The 18130-nt window shown below is 41.9% G+C and overlaps 1 protein-coding gene across 2 annotated transcripts; it reads left to right on the forward strand.

Annotated features, from left to right (window-relative positions):
- The first annotated feature begins 4273 nt into the window (after nt 1-4273).
- btbd17a (BTB (POZ) domain containing 17a) lies at nt 4274-11621 on the forward strand. Of its 2 annotated transcripts, XM_049563334.1 has the most exons (4): nt 4274-4335; nt 4374-4462; nt 8146-8440; nt 10370-11621. In XM_049563334.1, exons 1-4 carry the CDS (start codon nt 4274-4276, stop codon nt 11442-11444), a joined length of 1521 nt encoding a protein of 506 aa, XP_049419291.1. In that variant the 3' UTR covers nt 11445-11621. The 2 variants fall into 2 exon arrangements, with proteins under 2 accessions (XP_049419291.1, XP_049419292.1); XM_049563335.1 differs by lacking the exons at nt 4274-4335; nt 4374-4462 and having other exon boundaries at nt 7422-8440.
- The last annotated feature ends 6509 nt before the right edge of the window (nt 11622-18130 follow it).

Consider the following 18130-nt stretch of genomic DNA (forward strand, 5'->3'; position numbering starts at 1 on the left):
AGTGACATCACTGTTCTTCCTTCAATTTAGAGACTGATCATTGATTTTATAATTTTTATTATGACTAGTCTGAGATTGTACTTTTTGTTTCTTCTCCATCTTCTTTCTTTCTTTCAGTTAGTTTAGTTTGTTTTGTCGTTTTTGTTTCATGGAACACTTTGTCTTGTACTGCTCTGTTTTCCATTTGTTTTGTAAATGTTTGTTTTGGACCTCATCTCAATGGGTTTGTCCTAATAAAATTAATTCTCTAGATATAATTAGAACACCCAGTTCTACTCCAACCGACTCCACTTTCACTCACTACACTTGCCAATTTTTCTTTTTCTCCAGATTTCCTTTTATTTATTTTTCTTTTCTCTTCATTTTTCCACATCCTGTCATCTTGTGCCATCTGATTTTTTTTAAATTATTATTTTTGAGTCAGTGTTTTTACATGTGTGTCTGTGGTGAGGCAGATGTGATTCGTATTCATGTCAGATACTGGCTGCTGCTGAGACGCAGTCAGTCTGCCCTCTGGTGGACATGATGTGTAAATACAAGGAGTGGCGTTTTAAAAGCAGATGGTTGTGAACATTAAAGCTTTGGCTGCAGCCTCTCTGCTCAGTGTGGCTGGTGCACATGGTGCAGAGACTTGAGGTGGTTAAACACACGTGTGGATGTTGCATTGCTGTGCCACAAAATTTAAGGGTGGGTTTACCCAAATTAGAAAAAACAACATATATTTATACAACTAATCTCATGTGGTGTCTGGTCAGGCAGATAGTTTTGGTTTCACGCTCCAGTTTTTTACATACCTGAAATTCTCAGTCATGTAGTGTCATTTTCCAATCCTGTGAGCACCACAGATCGATTCCTGTTCACCTCTCTGACCTTAGCGTTTGGAGAGGAGACAGAAATCTCAGAGGCAAATATCTGCAAACCTGAACCCATAAAACCAAAGCTGTGATAACTAGAAGGTGACATACGAGTGTGCTTTTTTTGCAATATGGGTAAACTGACTCTAAAAGGAAGTAAAGGTCAGAAGTTCAAGCCAGCAGCACGAAATAACTGTTCCTTCCTCAAATCAGCCCAGCTGTCAGAAGAAAATGTTGGTGTTGTACATTTCTGCAAACCACAGATATGTTACATTAACATGTGTCATACGTATCATGTCAACAGACACAGTACATGAGCTGACTTTGTCATCGGAAGGTGGAGGTGATGATGGATGATGTGACACCGAGGTGAGATGGCTGCCAAGCTGCAGACCACTGTTCAAGACCAGCAAACAATAAAACCACTTCTGATTTATTGAGTCATTGCAGTTTTATCAGCGGCTTTTAAGGCACCAAACGTGAGTGTTTGGTCGCAACCCATCACTGTTTTTCCAGCTGCTTTTGAAGGCAGCAGAAACAGGTGTTTTGTGTGATCCTTTGCCGCGTTTGCAGCGTTTTTTTAGGCACCAAACATGGGTGCTTTTTCAAATCTTTACTGTTTATCCAGCAGCTGTTTAGACAGCAAAAGTGGACATTTTGTGATGACCCTTCACTGTTTTTCTAGCGGATTTTTAAGGCACCAGACCCACCACTCTGTTTCCAGCAGTTTTTTTTGGGCACCAAATATGGGTGTTTTGTGGTGACCCATCACTGCATTTCCACTAGCTTTTTGAAGCACCAAATGTGGGAGAACTTTCACTGTTTTTCCAGCAGCTTTTTAAGGCACCAAACAATAATGTTTTGTAGTGACCCATCATTGTTTTTCTGGCAGCTTTTAAAACATCAAACGAGTGATTTCTTCGTGACCCATCACTACATTTCCAGCAGTTTTGTGGTGACCCATCGCTGTTTTTCTTGCAGCCATGAAGGCATCAAACGTGAGTGTTTTGTAGTGACCTATCACTGATTTTACATCAGTTTTTTTAGACACCAAACGTGGATGTTTTGTAGCATCCCATAGCTGCTTCTCCAGCAGCCTTTAAGGCAAAAACGTGGGTATTTTGCAGTGACCCTTTACAGTTTTTAAGCAACCTTACAGGAACCATATGTGGATGTTTCCTGTGGGAATGGTGCCATGAAAGGTGGTTGAGACATTGCTGCTTTTCCAGCAGAGATTGTGTAAGTAAGTAAGTAACACTTTATTTATATAGCACCTTTTTTAACGCAGGTTACAAAGTGCTTTACATTGACATTGGGACACAAAGAAAAGAGGACCCCAAGACCATAAAAGACACATTCAATAACACATACAGTCAACATTTTTGCGATGTTCCTAAGTTGAAAAAAGCAGGAGTGAACCATTTTATTGACTCGTTGTTCAAGTTTGAATTAAGGGTCAAATATAACGCAAAGATTCCCAGCGTTTGTTTTGACATAGGGGTAAGTGGGCCAATATGCTGAAAGATGCCTTTAGCAGTATTTTCGGGGCCAAAAATGAGAGTCTCAGTTTTGTCAGAATTTAGCTGAAGAAAGTTGACAGACATCCAGTCCTTTATCGCGGCTAAACGGTTGTGGAGAGTGTTTAGGTTGCTAAGATCATCTGGCTTTACTGAAAAATATAGCTGAGTGTCATCCGCGTGGCAATGATAGGATATACAACCAAAACGACTGATTATCTGGCCCAAGGGAAGCATACACTGAGAAAAGAATGGGACCAAGGATTGAGCCCTGGGGCACCCCATATAACAGCGGAGTAGATGAGGACACACAGTTACCTATGGAGACAGAAAAAAGTCTATTTGACAAATATGACATGAACCATTGTCTGGCTTTCCCTGAGATACCAACATATGTATTTAGTTGGTTGATGAGGATGGAGTGATCAGTGATGTCAAAAGCAGCGCTCAAGTCCAGTAAGACCAAGATGGAGAGTTCCCCTTTGTCAGCCTGCATAAGGATGTTATTCATGACTCGTAACAGAGCAGTTTCAGTACTGTGGTTTTGATGAAAACCAGATTGAAATTTATCAAAGATATTATGTCCTTCAACAACTTGGAGAAGCTGCTGAGCAACCGGTTTTTCCAGTATTTTGGAAATGAAAGGTAATTTTGAGATGGGTCTGAAAATGTTCAAAACGGCTGGATCAGGGCCAGGGGTTTTTAGGAGTGGCTGGACACTGGCTGTCTTAAACCGATCAGGGACAGAACCAGAGGTGAGGGACGTGTTTGTAATAGTGAGTGCAGCAGGGCTAATGACAGGAAGGACCTCTAAAAAGAATTGGGGGGGGTAAGATATCAAGATTGCAGGAAGATTGCAAAACTGGATATTTAAAACCCAAAAATGATCTTTTCCTAACCATAATAAGTTGTGTTTGTGCCTAAATCTAACCACATGTAAACCACAGTGGTGTTGGAATGTTTAGTTTGATATTATGCTGCATAATAACAGGCAAGTTTGATGTACTTACGATGCCAACATTTATCCAGCCGATCATGTCCCCGAAATGTGGTTAAAAATGTAATATTAGAGTTTTTTCAAGCTAAATTAACTTTTAATTAAGCTTTCTCAAGAAAAATGAAGAGGGCAAGTTTTTCTATATGCACATTGATTGAATGACTGACATGTTGGCTAACATCCAGACACACAGAGATGCTTTCTGTCCAGAGCCAGACTGGTACAGAACTCATCCTGGTGGATCACCATCGACTCTGACACAGATCAGGGTCAACAACTCTGACGTGACACCACAAAACCAGATCTCAAACATAAGCTGCACAGATATCAGCTGCAGAGTCAGTCTCACTGATTTTCTTGTCGGAAAAAATAACTTGAGTTTTGCAGTTTTTGGTTTGTGATTTTAAATATTTTCCAAAAACTGACCACAGTTTCAGTCAGGATCAATCAGCGAGGGATATTGATCGTATAACTTACTCCCTCCTAATGAAGCGTGCTGTCGCCTGAGGCTGTGAATAGATTGCTTGTGTTGCTGTGTCACGCACATGTGCTGAATTGGGTGAACACACTGACACACATAACTGTGTGGTGTGACTCCTGCCTCACTTCTTCACAGCAGTAGGTCATTATCAAGCTCTCAGATTTCTCCGTTCATAGCAGCAGATCCGTTCTCACCTGCAGATCTCCAGTCAGGTCAAACCACAGTGTTTTGTGTCTCAGTCCACAGCTGTCTGAGAGTCCCCACGGCCTCCTCGTTGGATCAATGTCATGCAGCAGGCATTAATACCCAAGGATAGGAAAGTCTGAATCAAAGTGGTAGCCATGGAAACAACCCAGGCCTGTTTCCACCCAGCAATCGATGAGGTTCTCTCTGTGTGTGTGTGTGTGTGTGTGTGGTGGGCCGGATGTTGCGAGGAGAACCCCTGTCCCACATTCAGACACAGACCCCCTCGTCCTCCACAGCAGAGTGGACAGAGACGTACAGCAGTGAGGACGGACAGACAGACAGAGGGAGACGATGGTGAACCAAGTGGAGATCTATGCTGGGATGCTGTTTTTGGCTGTGTGTGTGCACTCAGGGGCAGCTGCTGCAGGTAAGTTTGGTTCCTCTGCAGCTGCACGCTCACACATAAAGACTCAAACACCATTGAACAGGATGTTGAATAACTTGTGATCCAGTTATGTTTCATTTTATCAAGCTGCAGCACAAAGAATTTACTGAGTCTGGTGTGTTTGATGATTGTGGGTGTATGGGCCACAGGCAACACTGTAAATGAGTGTTTGATGAGGCTTTCAAACTAATAATAGTAATTATTTATTTTCATGAAAATGAATCTTGTTCCTTCGTGGTGCATTTAAAGGCTCGGTCCAACCAAAGAACTTTTGTCCTTTAGATCAGTGTTTCTAAAATTGTGGTGCGTGTTCCCCGAGGGACGCCTTGAGTACTGCAAGTTTGTTAAATGTTAATTTAAATAGTATCAGTCATGCATAATTCCTAAAACACTAAATTGTCAGTGCCACTTCCCAGAAAGACACAGCTCAATGCAACAGTGCCTTTGCATGATGACAAAATATTAGTTTTGCTTTCTGATTCTAAACATGTGAAAAGTACATTTCAGTGTTGTTGTTTTTTTGTTGTTGTTTTTTTTTTGTAGAAATTCAGATCCTGATTGTGCCACGCTGTATCTTCCCTCTTGTGTTTTTAAAAGATGTTTTGTGCTGGTCTGGGGGTACTTGGGTACTTAAAGGGTTTTTTGGGGGAGTTTTTCCTTCTCCACTGTGAGGGTCCAAGGACAGAGGGATGTCGTATGCTGTAAAGCCCTCTAAAGGCAAATTGTGATTTGTGATATTGGGCTTTATAAATAAAATTGAATTGAAATCGAAAGGGGTAAGTTATTTTAAAAAAGTTTAAGAACCACTGTACTAAAGGAATACAATAAGAGACAGTATGAAAATTATTCAGCGTACCACTTAATATATCTAATAGTTACATCACACATCAAGGTGTGCTTTGACATACGCAGTGAATGACATATTATATCAATAACTAACAGAACCAAAATGTAAGGTTTGAAAAGAGAGAGTGGCTGAAAAATTAATTTTTTCGTTTTGTACCCTCTGCATTAACTTTTAATGTGGCACAAGGGCTTTATTAACATTACAATAATATATCTACAAATATATACACATTAGTATTTGTCATATATCTTAAAAATATAGAAATGAATGTGTAAGTAGTTGTGAGAATGATGTGAATCTATCTATCTATCTATCTATCTTGCTGTTGAATTATTATGACATGTTGGAGAGAGGGAGTTTAAAAAACAGTGAAACATTCAATATCTCTTCTGATCACTGGAGATCACCACCTGTCCCTCAGTATATAGGACATGTGCATTCATTCTCTGTGACAAAAACATTAAAGTATTAGTGACTTTTATTTTGATGAACTGCGAGACTGTGATTCAGAGATGCAAGAATGCTTCACTAAAGTGCATAGCAAAAATGTGCAACCTCCAAAACAACGCTTGCAATTCGGGCCTGACCGATAGGGATTTTTTGGGGCCGATGGCGATTCCAATATTATGGAATAAAAAAATCTGATAATCAATATATCGGCCGATTCAATTTTTACGTTTTTCAAATTAAAAAATCACAAAACACCTGCTTTTGATGGCTTAAATATAGTTCAAACACTCGTTACAAAGATGTAAACTGAAGGAAGAACACTAAACTGTTTTCAGATTTTCAACTTTTATTATCAGAAACTGTGTGGAACAAGCAGCATATGAACAATTTGAACACAAAATAAATCAAAAATATGATGTGCAAAAAGGCAGTAAACCTCCAATCATGCAAAGTCTATATGAATTAAGACATTCACATGTATGTTCACAGTACCACAGTTCTTCTTATTATTGTCAATTTAACAGAGGCAGGTTATAGTGCAAAAAGTAACACAAGAACATCATTTCTAAGTAAAACACCATATTCCCTGCATTTTATTAGTGATGAAAATATAAGTGTTAACATCGGCGTCAATCGGTCAGTCGGCTAGCCGATAAATCGGTCAGCTGATAAATCGGTCGGGCCCTAGTTGCAATTACTATTAGACAAACTATGCACAGTTGAGCAGCCCAGTCACCAGGAGAAAATGCTTCATTAAGATTTTAACATTTAGCAAAGTGCAGGTTTGTCACAGTGTAGAACAACTCTTACTTTATTTCTCTGTTGTTTTCTTTCTTCCTTTTTTAGTACTAGATGTGTGGATTATACATAGGATATATCTGCCTCACTTTCACTCACAGATTCTTTCAATGTGTATTTTTTTCTAATTGGGTTAAACCAATATATCACGTGACCTGTGTCACATGACCTCTACATGGACTTTCACACTGAGTGAGCATCTTTATGTGACTATTCGCCCCGTCCTTGAAGAGCACCTGACATTTTACAATTAACACTGTGCCTTAACCCAGTGCAGCACTCCTTATTTTTTCCTCAGGAGAAAATATTTGTTTCTTGGCATTGTTCATTTCTGTAAACAGATACGTTACATTTGTACATATGAGCTGACTGTGTCATCAGGAGGTGGAGGAGATGGTGGATGGTGTGACACTCAGGCGAGACACCTGCCAAGCTGCAGAGCACCACAGGCCTTAGTTTGAGACCAACAAACAACAGGACTGTCTGTTTTTAATGAGACATCAGTGTCATTTTCAGAAGTGATTGCGGCATCAAAATCTTGTCATTTAAGCCAAAATATGTTGTTATGTTTTCGTAACTATGACCAAGTGGTTTTTGTGCCACAGCTCCGCTTAATCGTAAAGAGATGTAAAGCAGCAGACAGTGCCATGACACTTCCATCATGAATTGATGCAGAAAAATTTCCCAGAATGCAGAATATGTGTTTAATGCACATTAAGGGAGGAGCTTAATATGCGTCCCCCCAAATATTTGGGGTACACCATAGGAAAAGAGCTATGCCCATGCTCCTGACCTGAATAATTGTTGCACAGTTCCTAATAATGTGCTTATTGTTGAAACCAGTGACCTATCTATGTCTTATTTTGACGCATTAAAGCTGACAGATGCTCCGTTTGCAACTGTTTTCTACAAGTATTTTGTATGAAAATCTCCAAATATTTAAACTTTATTTATTGGGTGAAACAACCTTGACATATCTCCCCTCCCCCGGGCTCTGGATCCTGGTGGAAACTTTTTTCTCCACCAAACAGTAAGATCTCTGACCAGCTTCCTACACCTGAGTACCTCCTGCTGCGTGATCAAGCTGCACCACAAGCTGCCTTTAGTCCAGTCTGTGGTTTAAAGGGAACATCACGGCCCACAGCTGAGCTCTCGTTTTGTTCCGTTTTTAAATCGGGGGAAAGGAAGTGCCAAATATTTATGAAGAATCAGAAAGAGGAAGCACTCTTTGCGTACATGAATCAAGGCTCAGATCCCGTCAGTTACAGTAACAGCAGTCTGCAGGGGAGGTGGAGGAGGGGCGTGCTACAACCGCCTCAGCTGAGACAAAGCTTTAATTAAATGTGACCCACAATCCTTCATTATCCAGACAGCGAGTGCAGCTGGACTGATCAATGGCCTGGAATTGGATGTGACTGCCCCACTATCTGCCCCAGTAAACAACTGACATGCAACTTCCGTGCACTGTCTAAGAAAGTTCACTTTTTCATCCTGCCTTTAAAGTTGTTTGGTTTTTACATTTTCTTTTCTTATAACTCTGCGTCTCCTCCCTCCTCCTCCCCCCCACCAGGCATGCTGAAGGTTGACATGGTCCAGGATGGGAGTGGCGGCGGCGGGGACACCATCAGCCACTCCCTGACCCTGGTGCAGCGTCTGGAGGCCCTGCTGATCCAGGGGAACGGCAGTGACGTGTCTCTCAGGGTGGAGACGCCCAGCGCAGACGAGGTGAAGGTGATCCAGGCCCACTCTCTGGTGCTCTCCCTGCAGAGCCCCGTGTTCGAGGAGATCCTGCTGAGCCGCAACAGCAGCATGCTGGTCTTGAAGGAGAGCTCCGACTGTGCCGCCGTGTTTGACAAGTTCATCAGGTGAGGACACGTTTCCATCTCCCTCACTCCATGAGTCACTTCCACCCTCTGCTTCACCCACTTTGATTGAGTTATCACGCCCTCTAGAGGGATGAGCTCTGAAACTGCAGCCCCACATCTGACACACAATCAATGAGTCCAACATAAAACAAACTGACCAATCAGTGAACTGCTGGGTTGTTCAATAGCAGCAAGACACAGAGGAGCCTGAGCTGCAACAGCAATCAATAACTTAATCTATTTTTATCTCAGATGCTAATGAGGTTGATCAAAAGCTGAACTACAGTAAACCTGCCATCTGCCAGACTGACACAGTCTCCTTGTTCCTGTTCTAATCTGGATGTTTTCACACAGCGCCAAAATAAAAGTGTTTTTTAACAGTGACTTTTTGTGAGAAGCTGCTTTGAGATTATTTCAGAAGAAGAATTATTTCAGTCTAACTTAACTCTTTAAAGCTGCACTTACTGCTGTTTTCATTTTAACAATGAATCAAATGAATAATTTCAAAAGGATCATCAGAACTCACAGAGACAAGGGAATGTGTCGACATCAACAGCGAGTCGGCCATATTGGAAGGATAAGGGTTGAGGCAGATTTACACTTGTGCGTCAGCTGAGCATACACATGTGGCCTACGCTGCTGTGAGCACTTATATTTGTGCGTGTCGCTCTGCAGTTACACCTCCAAAACACTAGGTGGTGGTGGAGTTCCTGTGAAGTGCTGTAACACACATTAAACACACATTAAACATGGCTTAATAGAGACAGTTTCAAACACAACTCAGCTTCACTATAACTCGCAGCATTCACAGACAAACACTTGTCTTTATCTGGACACATTTCCCCACAAATACAACATGCTAACGTTATTAGCACAAGCCTATGGCATTTTACATTGGATAAATTAGCCTAGCAGCTAGCGGACATTTCCTCTACTCATATGAAGCCAGGGACAACAGCAACATTTAACAGTCTGCAGAAATGTATTGCTCATTGGGATTAACAAGGCAATGTGAATCTGAATCAAAACAGGAGTCCACAAACTAATGGGTGATGGTCGCTACCTCCACTAGTTTTACAATCTTTAGCCCAGAACATCAAACAGACATCAAGGAACTTGAGGTGACAAAGTCTAACTGTTGCGTCACCTCAAGTTGCCTGTGTCTCGGCCAAAAAGTTGCATTTGAACATGCCACAAAGACTACAGCCAACGGCCACCTAGCACGTTGCTCTGCACCTGAGTGAGAGGAAATAACTGTCTATACCAGCAGGCAGCAGTATTTGTCATTAAAAAATTGGAAGATCGTAAAGATGGATTCAAGATGCTCGTATGCCAGTTAGCACATTAACAACAAAACCAGAAAAATATCTGATAATAGCTGACAGTTAGCTCGGTGCAGAAGATGTAATTTTATGCCACAGAAGTCAAACATTTTTGGCTTCAAGCATCACTGAGCAAATTTCATACAAATGAACAGTTAAATATGATCTTGCAGATTTGTCTGGTTCTTAGGTTAGTTTTCAGCTTGTTGTGGCATCTTATGCCCCCAAGTGGCCAAAGCAAGTTATTGCAGCATTAGAATGGTCAGTGTATCCTCATACGACAGTTCGTATGATATCTAAAAAATGGTATTGTCACATTACATACTTATCGTACATCGTAAAGTTACATAGGTGACATGATCGTAACGTGATTGCAGCCTTACTGATTACATGGGTTATACAAATTCGGGTAGTTAATTATAATAGCAGTGCATGAGAACAGCCTGGAATAAAACATCTGGATGTGGGTAAAATATTTTTGGAACATCCTTTAGCCTAAATGGTCACATTTTGTACATACGTTTCATTCTACACAAGTCATTTCAAAAGGTACACGTTGTGCTTCAGATGCTCCGACGTTAACCCTCTCCTTCCTGTCTCTGAGCAGGTATCTGTACTGTGGAGAGATTTCTCTGCGCCTGGATCAGGCCACACCTTTACACAAGCTGGCCACTAAGTACCAAGTGATGGGTCTCCAGCAGGGCATCACCCAGTACATGACCCAGAATCTGGCGCGGGAATCCACCTCAGGCCACGTGGCGGGCTGGTACGAGTACGCCCTGCAGGCCGGGGACGTGACTCTGAGGGACAGCTGTCTTCAGTTTATGGCGTGGAATCTGTCATCAGTGCTGCAGAGCGGGGAGTGGGTGACCATCAGCAGCCAGCTGCTCATGTCCCTGCTGCAGCGCTCGGACCTCATCCTGCAGAGTGAGATGGAGCTCTTTGCAGCGCTGGAGGCCTGGATTATTCAGAATGAGCCCGATGGTCTGACAGCGGAGAACGCCTTGAGAGCGGTGCGTTATGCCATGATGCCGCCACGGGAGCTCTTCCGCCTGCAGACCCAGTCATCGGTCCTGGCTCGCTATCAGGAGTCGGTGCGTGACCTGCTGTACATGTCCTACCAGTTTCATTCTGCATCGCCGCTGCACATGGCCAAATACTTTGACGTGAACTGCAGCCTCTTCATGCCCAGGAACTACCTGTCGCCAGTGTGGGGGTCGCCATGGATCATCAGCAACCCCTCGCGTGACGACCGCAGCACCAGCTTCCAGACCCAGCTGGGGCCCAGCGGACACGACTCCAGCAAACGTGTGACTTGGAACGCCCTGTTCTCACCGCGCTGGTTACCCCTTAGCATGAGGCCGATGTACACGGAGACAGGCGCCATGCAGCCGACACGTGTGGAGGGAGGGCGCCCTCGCATCATCATCACACCGGCCACATCCAGTGCAGATTTTGCCGGGGTGAACTTCCAGAAGACGGTGATAGTGATGGCTCAGCAGCAGGGGAAGGTGGTGGTGAAACACGTCTACAACTTCCACCAGAGCACGGAGGAAAACGGGGATTTCTTGGCCGAAGCCGACCTGTACCGCCGGACGTCGGAGTACCTCATCGACAGCTCCCTCTTCCTCCATATTGTGGTGAAGCCGCTGTACCAAACCCTCATAACCAGCAAGAACTGACCCTCCGCCCTCCTCTCCGAGACACCTTACCTCACCGAACAAAATCCAAACGTGAAGTGACATCTCACTCATATCACATCATGAGGACGTGGATCTGAATCGTCCTCGTGTGTGATGTTTGGATCATTTGTCTCGTCTCATTTAACTTCTGTTTTCACTGGGCAACTAACGACCTGACTGTCTGAGAGCAGTTTGTAAATCATGAGTGTAAAAATCACAAAGAAACATGTCTTCAAGGATGAGTCTGGTGCTGTTCCATGTTTTTTTTTACCGTCAACAAATCCCACAAAAAACCTTTCAATAAATGTTTCTACCAACAAGTACTTTGAGTGTATCAAGGCCAAATGTGGATCAGTCCACCGCTGACAATAGTCCCAAACAAATGCATGCTTTCCTCCTGTTTGAGAAAACTACAGTGACCAGCTGTTGCAGGAAATGCTTGTGCTGATTTTGTTTTCTTCAGAAATCGTTTCACAATTCTTGTAAAATGGTACACCGTAGACACACCAACGTCTGGAAGTTGTGTGCAAATGCTGCCAAAGAAATATGACCCCAATCAGCCTGATGAGGGCGCTATAATCAAAGGTCAAGTTTGAACAGTCATAACCAGTGGTTCCTAACTGATTGGTGGCAGTCTAAAAGTGGGTCACAGGTCCATTCTGAATGGTCCGCAAGGGACTCATGAGTGTGTCAAGTCGGTGTGAAATTTCTAGCACAAGCTTTTATTTTGAAGTGCCAGCTGTAGAGTGAGTAAATAATGTACAGCTGTTAACAGAAACAGCAAACTAGCTCGACAACATGGCCAAATGCAAGTACGACATGTAAACAGACCTAACTCCACGACCACTGGACCAAACTTGTAGGTTATGTTCACGCAAGTACCTGAAACATACTCTGAAAGTTTCATTCTACTTGAACACTAGGGGGCGCTGAAAATGGGCGTGGTAAGACACAAATCAGACATTAACCAGATACTACTGTTTCAATCATAACAAAACTCAAAGGATATGATTCACAACAGCATTGAACCCGGTGTGTAAAATCATATTGAAATCGCTCAATAGGTGGCGCCACCAGCGTAACATTTGGCCGTAACTCAATAACAGTTTGTCCAATCATCACTAAACTCAGTGGATATTTTTCAATAAGGCGTCATGGTGGTGCAGTGGTTAGCTTTGTCGCCTTGCAGTAAAAGGGTTTCTGGTTCGGGGTGGGGGAGCCATGTTTGCATGTTCTCCCTGTGTCATATTCCTCCAGGTGCTCCAGCTTCCACCCACAGTCCAAAGACATGCAGGTTAATTGGTGACTCTAAATCGTCCGTGAGTGTGAATGGTTGTCTGTCTCTATAGCCCCTTTTACACTGCCAGATTGTCGGCGAATGTTGGGCCGTTTTGCCGACAAGCTGCGAGCGTTCAGACACACAGAGCTGGATTGGCGAGTTGATCCGAGGTGCCCAATTTTCCACCTCGTAGGGTAGACATATTGGTGGAACCCTTTTAGTTTAAAAAGAGTGAGGCGCCCTTCTGCAACAGGAGGAGCTGTTGATGACTTGTGGGAGGAGCTGTTGATGACGCCGCACGTGCGAGCCACTGGCGGTGGATAAACAGGAAACAGCTGATAGCAGGAATTAGCGAGCAGCTAGTAGCAAGAGGGAAACACAAACCTGACAGACACTGTAAAGATGAGCAACTGGGGAGACAAGGAATTGCGCGCCCTCCTTGTCCTCGCAAATGAAGAGGCCATTAACCGTCAGATGACGGGGACGGTGAAGAACAGGCCGACTTACGAGAGAATCACCAAAGGACTGACCAGCCGCGGCTTCCCTCCCACGTCACTGTTTACGTCACACGCTGAGCTACACGTTTTGTTACTTGCTCACGCCCCCCATTGCCCCGAAAAAGGCACATTCTGTATAAACAAAAGTAGGTAGGCAGCATTTTGCTGCACTCCCTGATTTTGTTTTTATACTGCCAATGCTGAAAAAAGACTGATTGGGCTTTCCTGCAAATTTGCACAATTCCTGTTTAAAAAGGGGCTTATGTGTCAGCCCTGTGATAGTCTGGTGACCTGACCAGGGTGAACCCCGCCTCTCACCCAATGTCAGCTGGGATCTGGTCTCTATATACAGACTCTACATTCAGTGAATGTAGAGTCTGTAGGCAAACCCTGGAGATCTTGCCTCTGGAAGAAGAGCGGAAGAGCCCTGGTTTCCAGTTGTAGGCTGTTTGTAGTCCGGGTGATATTGACCAATCATGTTTGAGCCGGCTGCAGTTGTTGCCAGGTTAAACGGTCTGTGCGGTGAACTAACGAGGCGGAACATAATTGGCATCACTGCAAACTCTGAATCCATCGCAATGGTTCAGCATATTTACTTATATATAAACGGAAATTCGCCTCCTCCGCCCAAATCAAACCGGAATGCCAAAAAATCGGGGGTCTGCCCCCAATGGCTGTATCGCCGTCTGCCGGAAGTCAGATGCCGAATACAGCCGATGGGTTCCAAGAATGGCTGCAATCCAACGCCCACCCCCCGCATCTCTCAAGAGGATAAGCAGTTACACAAAATGAATGAAAGAATGCATTGAAGCATGTTTTCCCAATTGACCAATAGAGGGTGAAAGCGTTGCCGCAGAATAGCATGGCCTGACACATATTTGGTCATTTAAAGTTAAGTTTAAGTTAAAGTTCCACTGATTGTTCTAAATTTGTTCTCCGCATTTGACCCATCCCCTGAGGGAGCGGTGAGCAGCAGCAGTGCCGCGCTCGGGAATCATGTGGTGATCTAACCCCCCAATTCCAACCCCTGATGCTGAGTGCCAAGCAGGGAGGCAACGGGTCCCATTTTTATAGTCTTTGGTATGACCTGGCCGGGGATCGAACCCACGACCTCCCAGTCTGAATCCATCGGACACTCTACCACTAGGCCACTGAGCTGTGAGCAACTGTCTGATCGTCATTGAACCATGACGTTATTTTTGACGCAGGTGTCACAAACTATCAAAGGTCTTGATCCTTTGCAGCTTTCAACATTTAGCAGTCAGTGCTTACTTGAACACCAGAACTGCATCTTGCGGCCATATCTACAAGCTTTTTTTAAAGACGTCAGTAACAGACCGACAAAATGTTTGTTTTGGGATTTATTGAAAATAAGAAAAATGAATATTTCCAGTCTCATCCTTTATGCTTAAGATTCAGTTCCTGCCACACTGTCTTTGTATTAATTTAAAATATTGGTGCTATTAAACCCCGTTTACAGTTTAGGGGTCAGAGATGTCATTGATCACCCAGTACGCACTGATCTGGTGATTTGCTGGTTGTGTTTGTGAATTTAGCAAAGTTTTTGTATTTGGAAAGACTTTTGTAAGAACTCTTGGTTGCTGCAGTGGCTCTATGACGTCTCCCTGAAGTCAGTTTTCTAGATTCTTCTAAAAGGGATGGAACAGGATTGGCTACAGTTTGAGGGCTTTTGGTTTCACCTGTGTTTCACCTGTGCTCTTTCCCAATAATTGTTGTTAGCCACCAGGAGCAGACGTCCTGTACACAACCAAGGCGAGACATGTTTGAGCTGCAAATCACTGAATCAGTGCTTATTGGGATCATCCTGTTGAATGTCAGGCGCTCCAACAGGCACATTTTTACTTTGTACTTTTACTTTAGTCATAATGTTCTTTACAGGCCAGTCTTATGAGCCTTCACACCACATTAGATGTCAGAATACCTTGTAATGTATTTATTACTGTGATTGAAGTTGTTGCCTAGATTCACTGTCTCATTGATCAATGTTTCCTGATAATAAAGATTTTTACTGAAGTTTTAAAAATAAACTGAAAAATGTCCTGAATGTCCTTTGATTTCATGTTTTCATCAACTTCACCCCAAAATAATCCATAAGTAATATTTATTCAGTTCTTTACTCAAGTCAAGTTTAATTTATTTATACAGACCAGATAAGTTTGTCTCAGAGGGCTTCACAGTGCCGGTTCTAGACTCTGGGGGGCCCTGGGCAAAAAAGCCCATCAAGACCCCGTTGAATTGTGCTAATAGTTACACCTGTATGTATGACGGTCCAAACCAGCAGCATCCCGCTGTCATACAGCTGCTACAAGGGCCCACACACAGGGGATGTTGGGGCAGTGGTGATGCACTGTATGTCGCCTCTATGGGAGGTTTAACTGGGAGTTTATAGTTGTCACTGCAAAATGTGCCAATATGAGCAGCCATCAGGGGCCCTTTCTGAAATTTTTTTGGGGGGGCGAAATATTTCTCTCGTTTGCATCTTCTGACAAAGCGTCCCTGGGGATTTATAATGTATAACAGAGGTGTGTCCACAAGTCACAAATTTAATGACTCAACTAAGCAAACTCAAATAAGACCTGCAGCTTGACTTGGACTTTAAAAAAAAAGACTCATGACTTCACCTGGACTCGAGCCTTTTTGATTAAAAATACCTGACAGAATTCTCCCAATCAAAGATTTAAAAAGTGGAACACAATTTAATTCATTTCCCGAATGAACAAACGTTAACGCTGTTCATTCCCAGCAAGTCGACACTTAATTCCCCGACTCAGGGTAGCACACATCACAAGTGGCCCGACACATGTGAGTAACAAAATATTTTTTAAGCAACAATTATTTTTTTGCTAGCTAATGTTAGCTATGTTAATATTTCATGAATGACAATAATCTTTGACGTTATGATAAAAAAGAGGGGTATAGTGTAAGAGATGGAGAGAGAGAGCGACATTGTTCAAATCACAGCTGTAAAGCTTTTTCTTCTTTGTATGATTACCACCTCCCCTTCTTCATAAAATATATATATATTTAAATATATGTATATGTCAAAATCAGAAATACTTTGATATTACCTTATTGATCCCCGAGGGGAAATTGTGATTCTTTAGTCGCTCCAATGTAAAAAAGTACAGAATTATAAGTAAGAAAAAGAGTATGTAAATATATAGTTATACATAAAATAAAAAGATAAATAAAAATTAGAAATAGAAATAAAAATACAAAATATATAATAGAAATTAAGAATAAGAATCTGCTCACTGTGCTGCGTCTGTGAGTGCGTACAGATCTACAGATATGTGCACTGTGCTACATCACACTGTATAAACCAGTATGTTACATTCAGAAATATAAAATATGTATTTTTCTATAATGTTAACTACAATATTTACATACAAGAATAAGAGTAACATAAGTTATGTGCATAATATGTTGAATTAATCCATAATATATACTGTAGGTGTTGGTGAGAGTAAATCAGTATACAATATATATATTTATATATATGAATAAAAAATAAAATAATAGTAAATACAACATTAATATATATATATATATATATGTGTGTATATATATATATATATAGAGAGAGAGAGATATGGGAAGAACAAGTACACCATTATCTGTATCTGTTCAACCAATCAAATGATCTGTATTTGTACTGGGAATGGGCGGAGTTTATGATAGAAGTGGGAGGGGTTTAAACCGGAAGTTGATTTTTTAAGCCTGAAATTTATATGAATGATCAGATGTTGCAACATTTATAACCTATGAGAAAAGTATCTCCAGAACAGCCTCAGAATTGAGCTTCAGATCATTTTTAATCTCAGGAGTAATTAATTAAACACAGAGGATTTTCCTTCGTCATGAGAACGACACACTTTACTTGTATGATACTAATACTAAAAAAAGTACATTATCTGTTGAAGATACTCGTAGCATGTGAGTATTCGGTTATTTCAGTTCCTCTTGAACACTTTATGGACAGTTAAGGGTTGTTCTTAAAACATATTCTGCACACTGGCCTTTTCAGAAAAGCAAAAGCATCAGTCGTTGGCTCAACTGTGCATGTTTCATGTGAACAATATAATAATATGTATCCTCTTATAGCTCAGCAGAACTGTGTGTTTTTATTAAAGAGGATTGATTATGCTTTTACTTACTTTCTGTCATATAAAGTATATCTATCTATCTATCTATCTATCTATCTATCTATCTATATCTATATATAGATATAGATAGAGAGAGAGAGAGAGAGAGAGAGAGAGAGCGCATTATGACTTGTTTAGGACTGGAAACTTAAAGTTTAGGACTTGGAGCTTGAGTTCAGAGACTTGAGACTTACTTGAAACTTGCAAAACAATGACTTGGTCCCACCTCTGCTGTTCAACATGTGACACTGTCTTTCACCAGACGCCTGGTACAGGTCCGGAGAAATACTGGCGTAACAGATGTTGTAAACAGAATAATAAAATCCCACGTGATTATAATTTATATAATGTGATGCAGTGTTAAAATTAAACCCCCAAACTGTGTGTGAAGTATCAAACTGAGCTCCACCTCGGCAGATACAATATTTAAATTTATAATTTGATTTATAATAATTTTTATAACAGTTTTTTTAATCAGCTAAATTACTTTAAAAATAATTTGATTTATAATAATTTATTTTTAAAGTAATTTAGCTCATAAAAAAAACTGTGCTTAAATATGTTGTTTGTATAAACGTCACTCTTCCTCACTGCGCACACACACACACACACACACACACACACACACTGCACACCTCATTAAACATATAAACACACACAGTCAAAACTAAACGAGCACTGAGACATGTGAGCTCGCTGTCTTATCGCCGCAGACTACGTTTCCCATGATCCTTTGCGCTCCAA

The sequence above is a fragment of the Epinephelus fuscoguttatus genome, linkage group LG20 (assembly GCF_011397635.1).
Source record: "Epinephelus fuscoguttatus linkage group LG20, E.fuscoguttatus.final_Chr_v1".
Taxonomy (NCBI): Eukaryota; Metazoa; Chordata; class Actinopteri; order Perciformes; family Serranidae; genus Epinephelus; species Epinephelus fuscoguttatus.

Bases quoted from the DNA above. Each gene is read 5' to 3' on its own strand.
- btbd17a (XM_049563334.1), top strand. From the start codon at position 4,274: ATGTTGCGAGGAGAACCCCTGTCCCACATTCAGACACAGACCCCCTCG. The intron at 4,336-4,373 runs GTGGACAGAGAC...ACGGACAGACAG, and splicing joins CCCTCGTCCTCCACAGCAGA to ACAGAGGGAGACGATGGTGA. The intron at 4,463-8,145 runs GTAAGTTTGGTT...CCCCCCCACCAG, and splicing joins CTCAGGGGCAGCTGCTGCAG to GCATGCTGAAGGTTGACATG.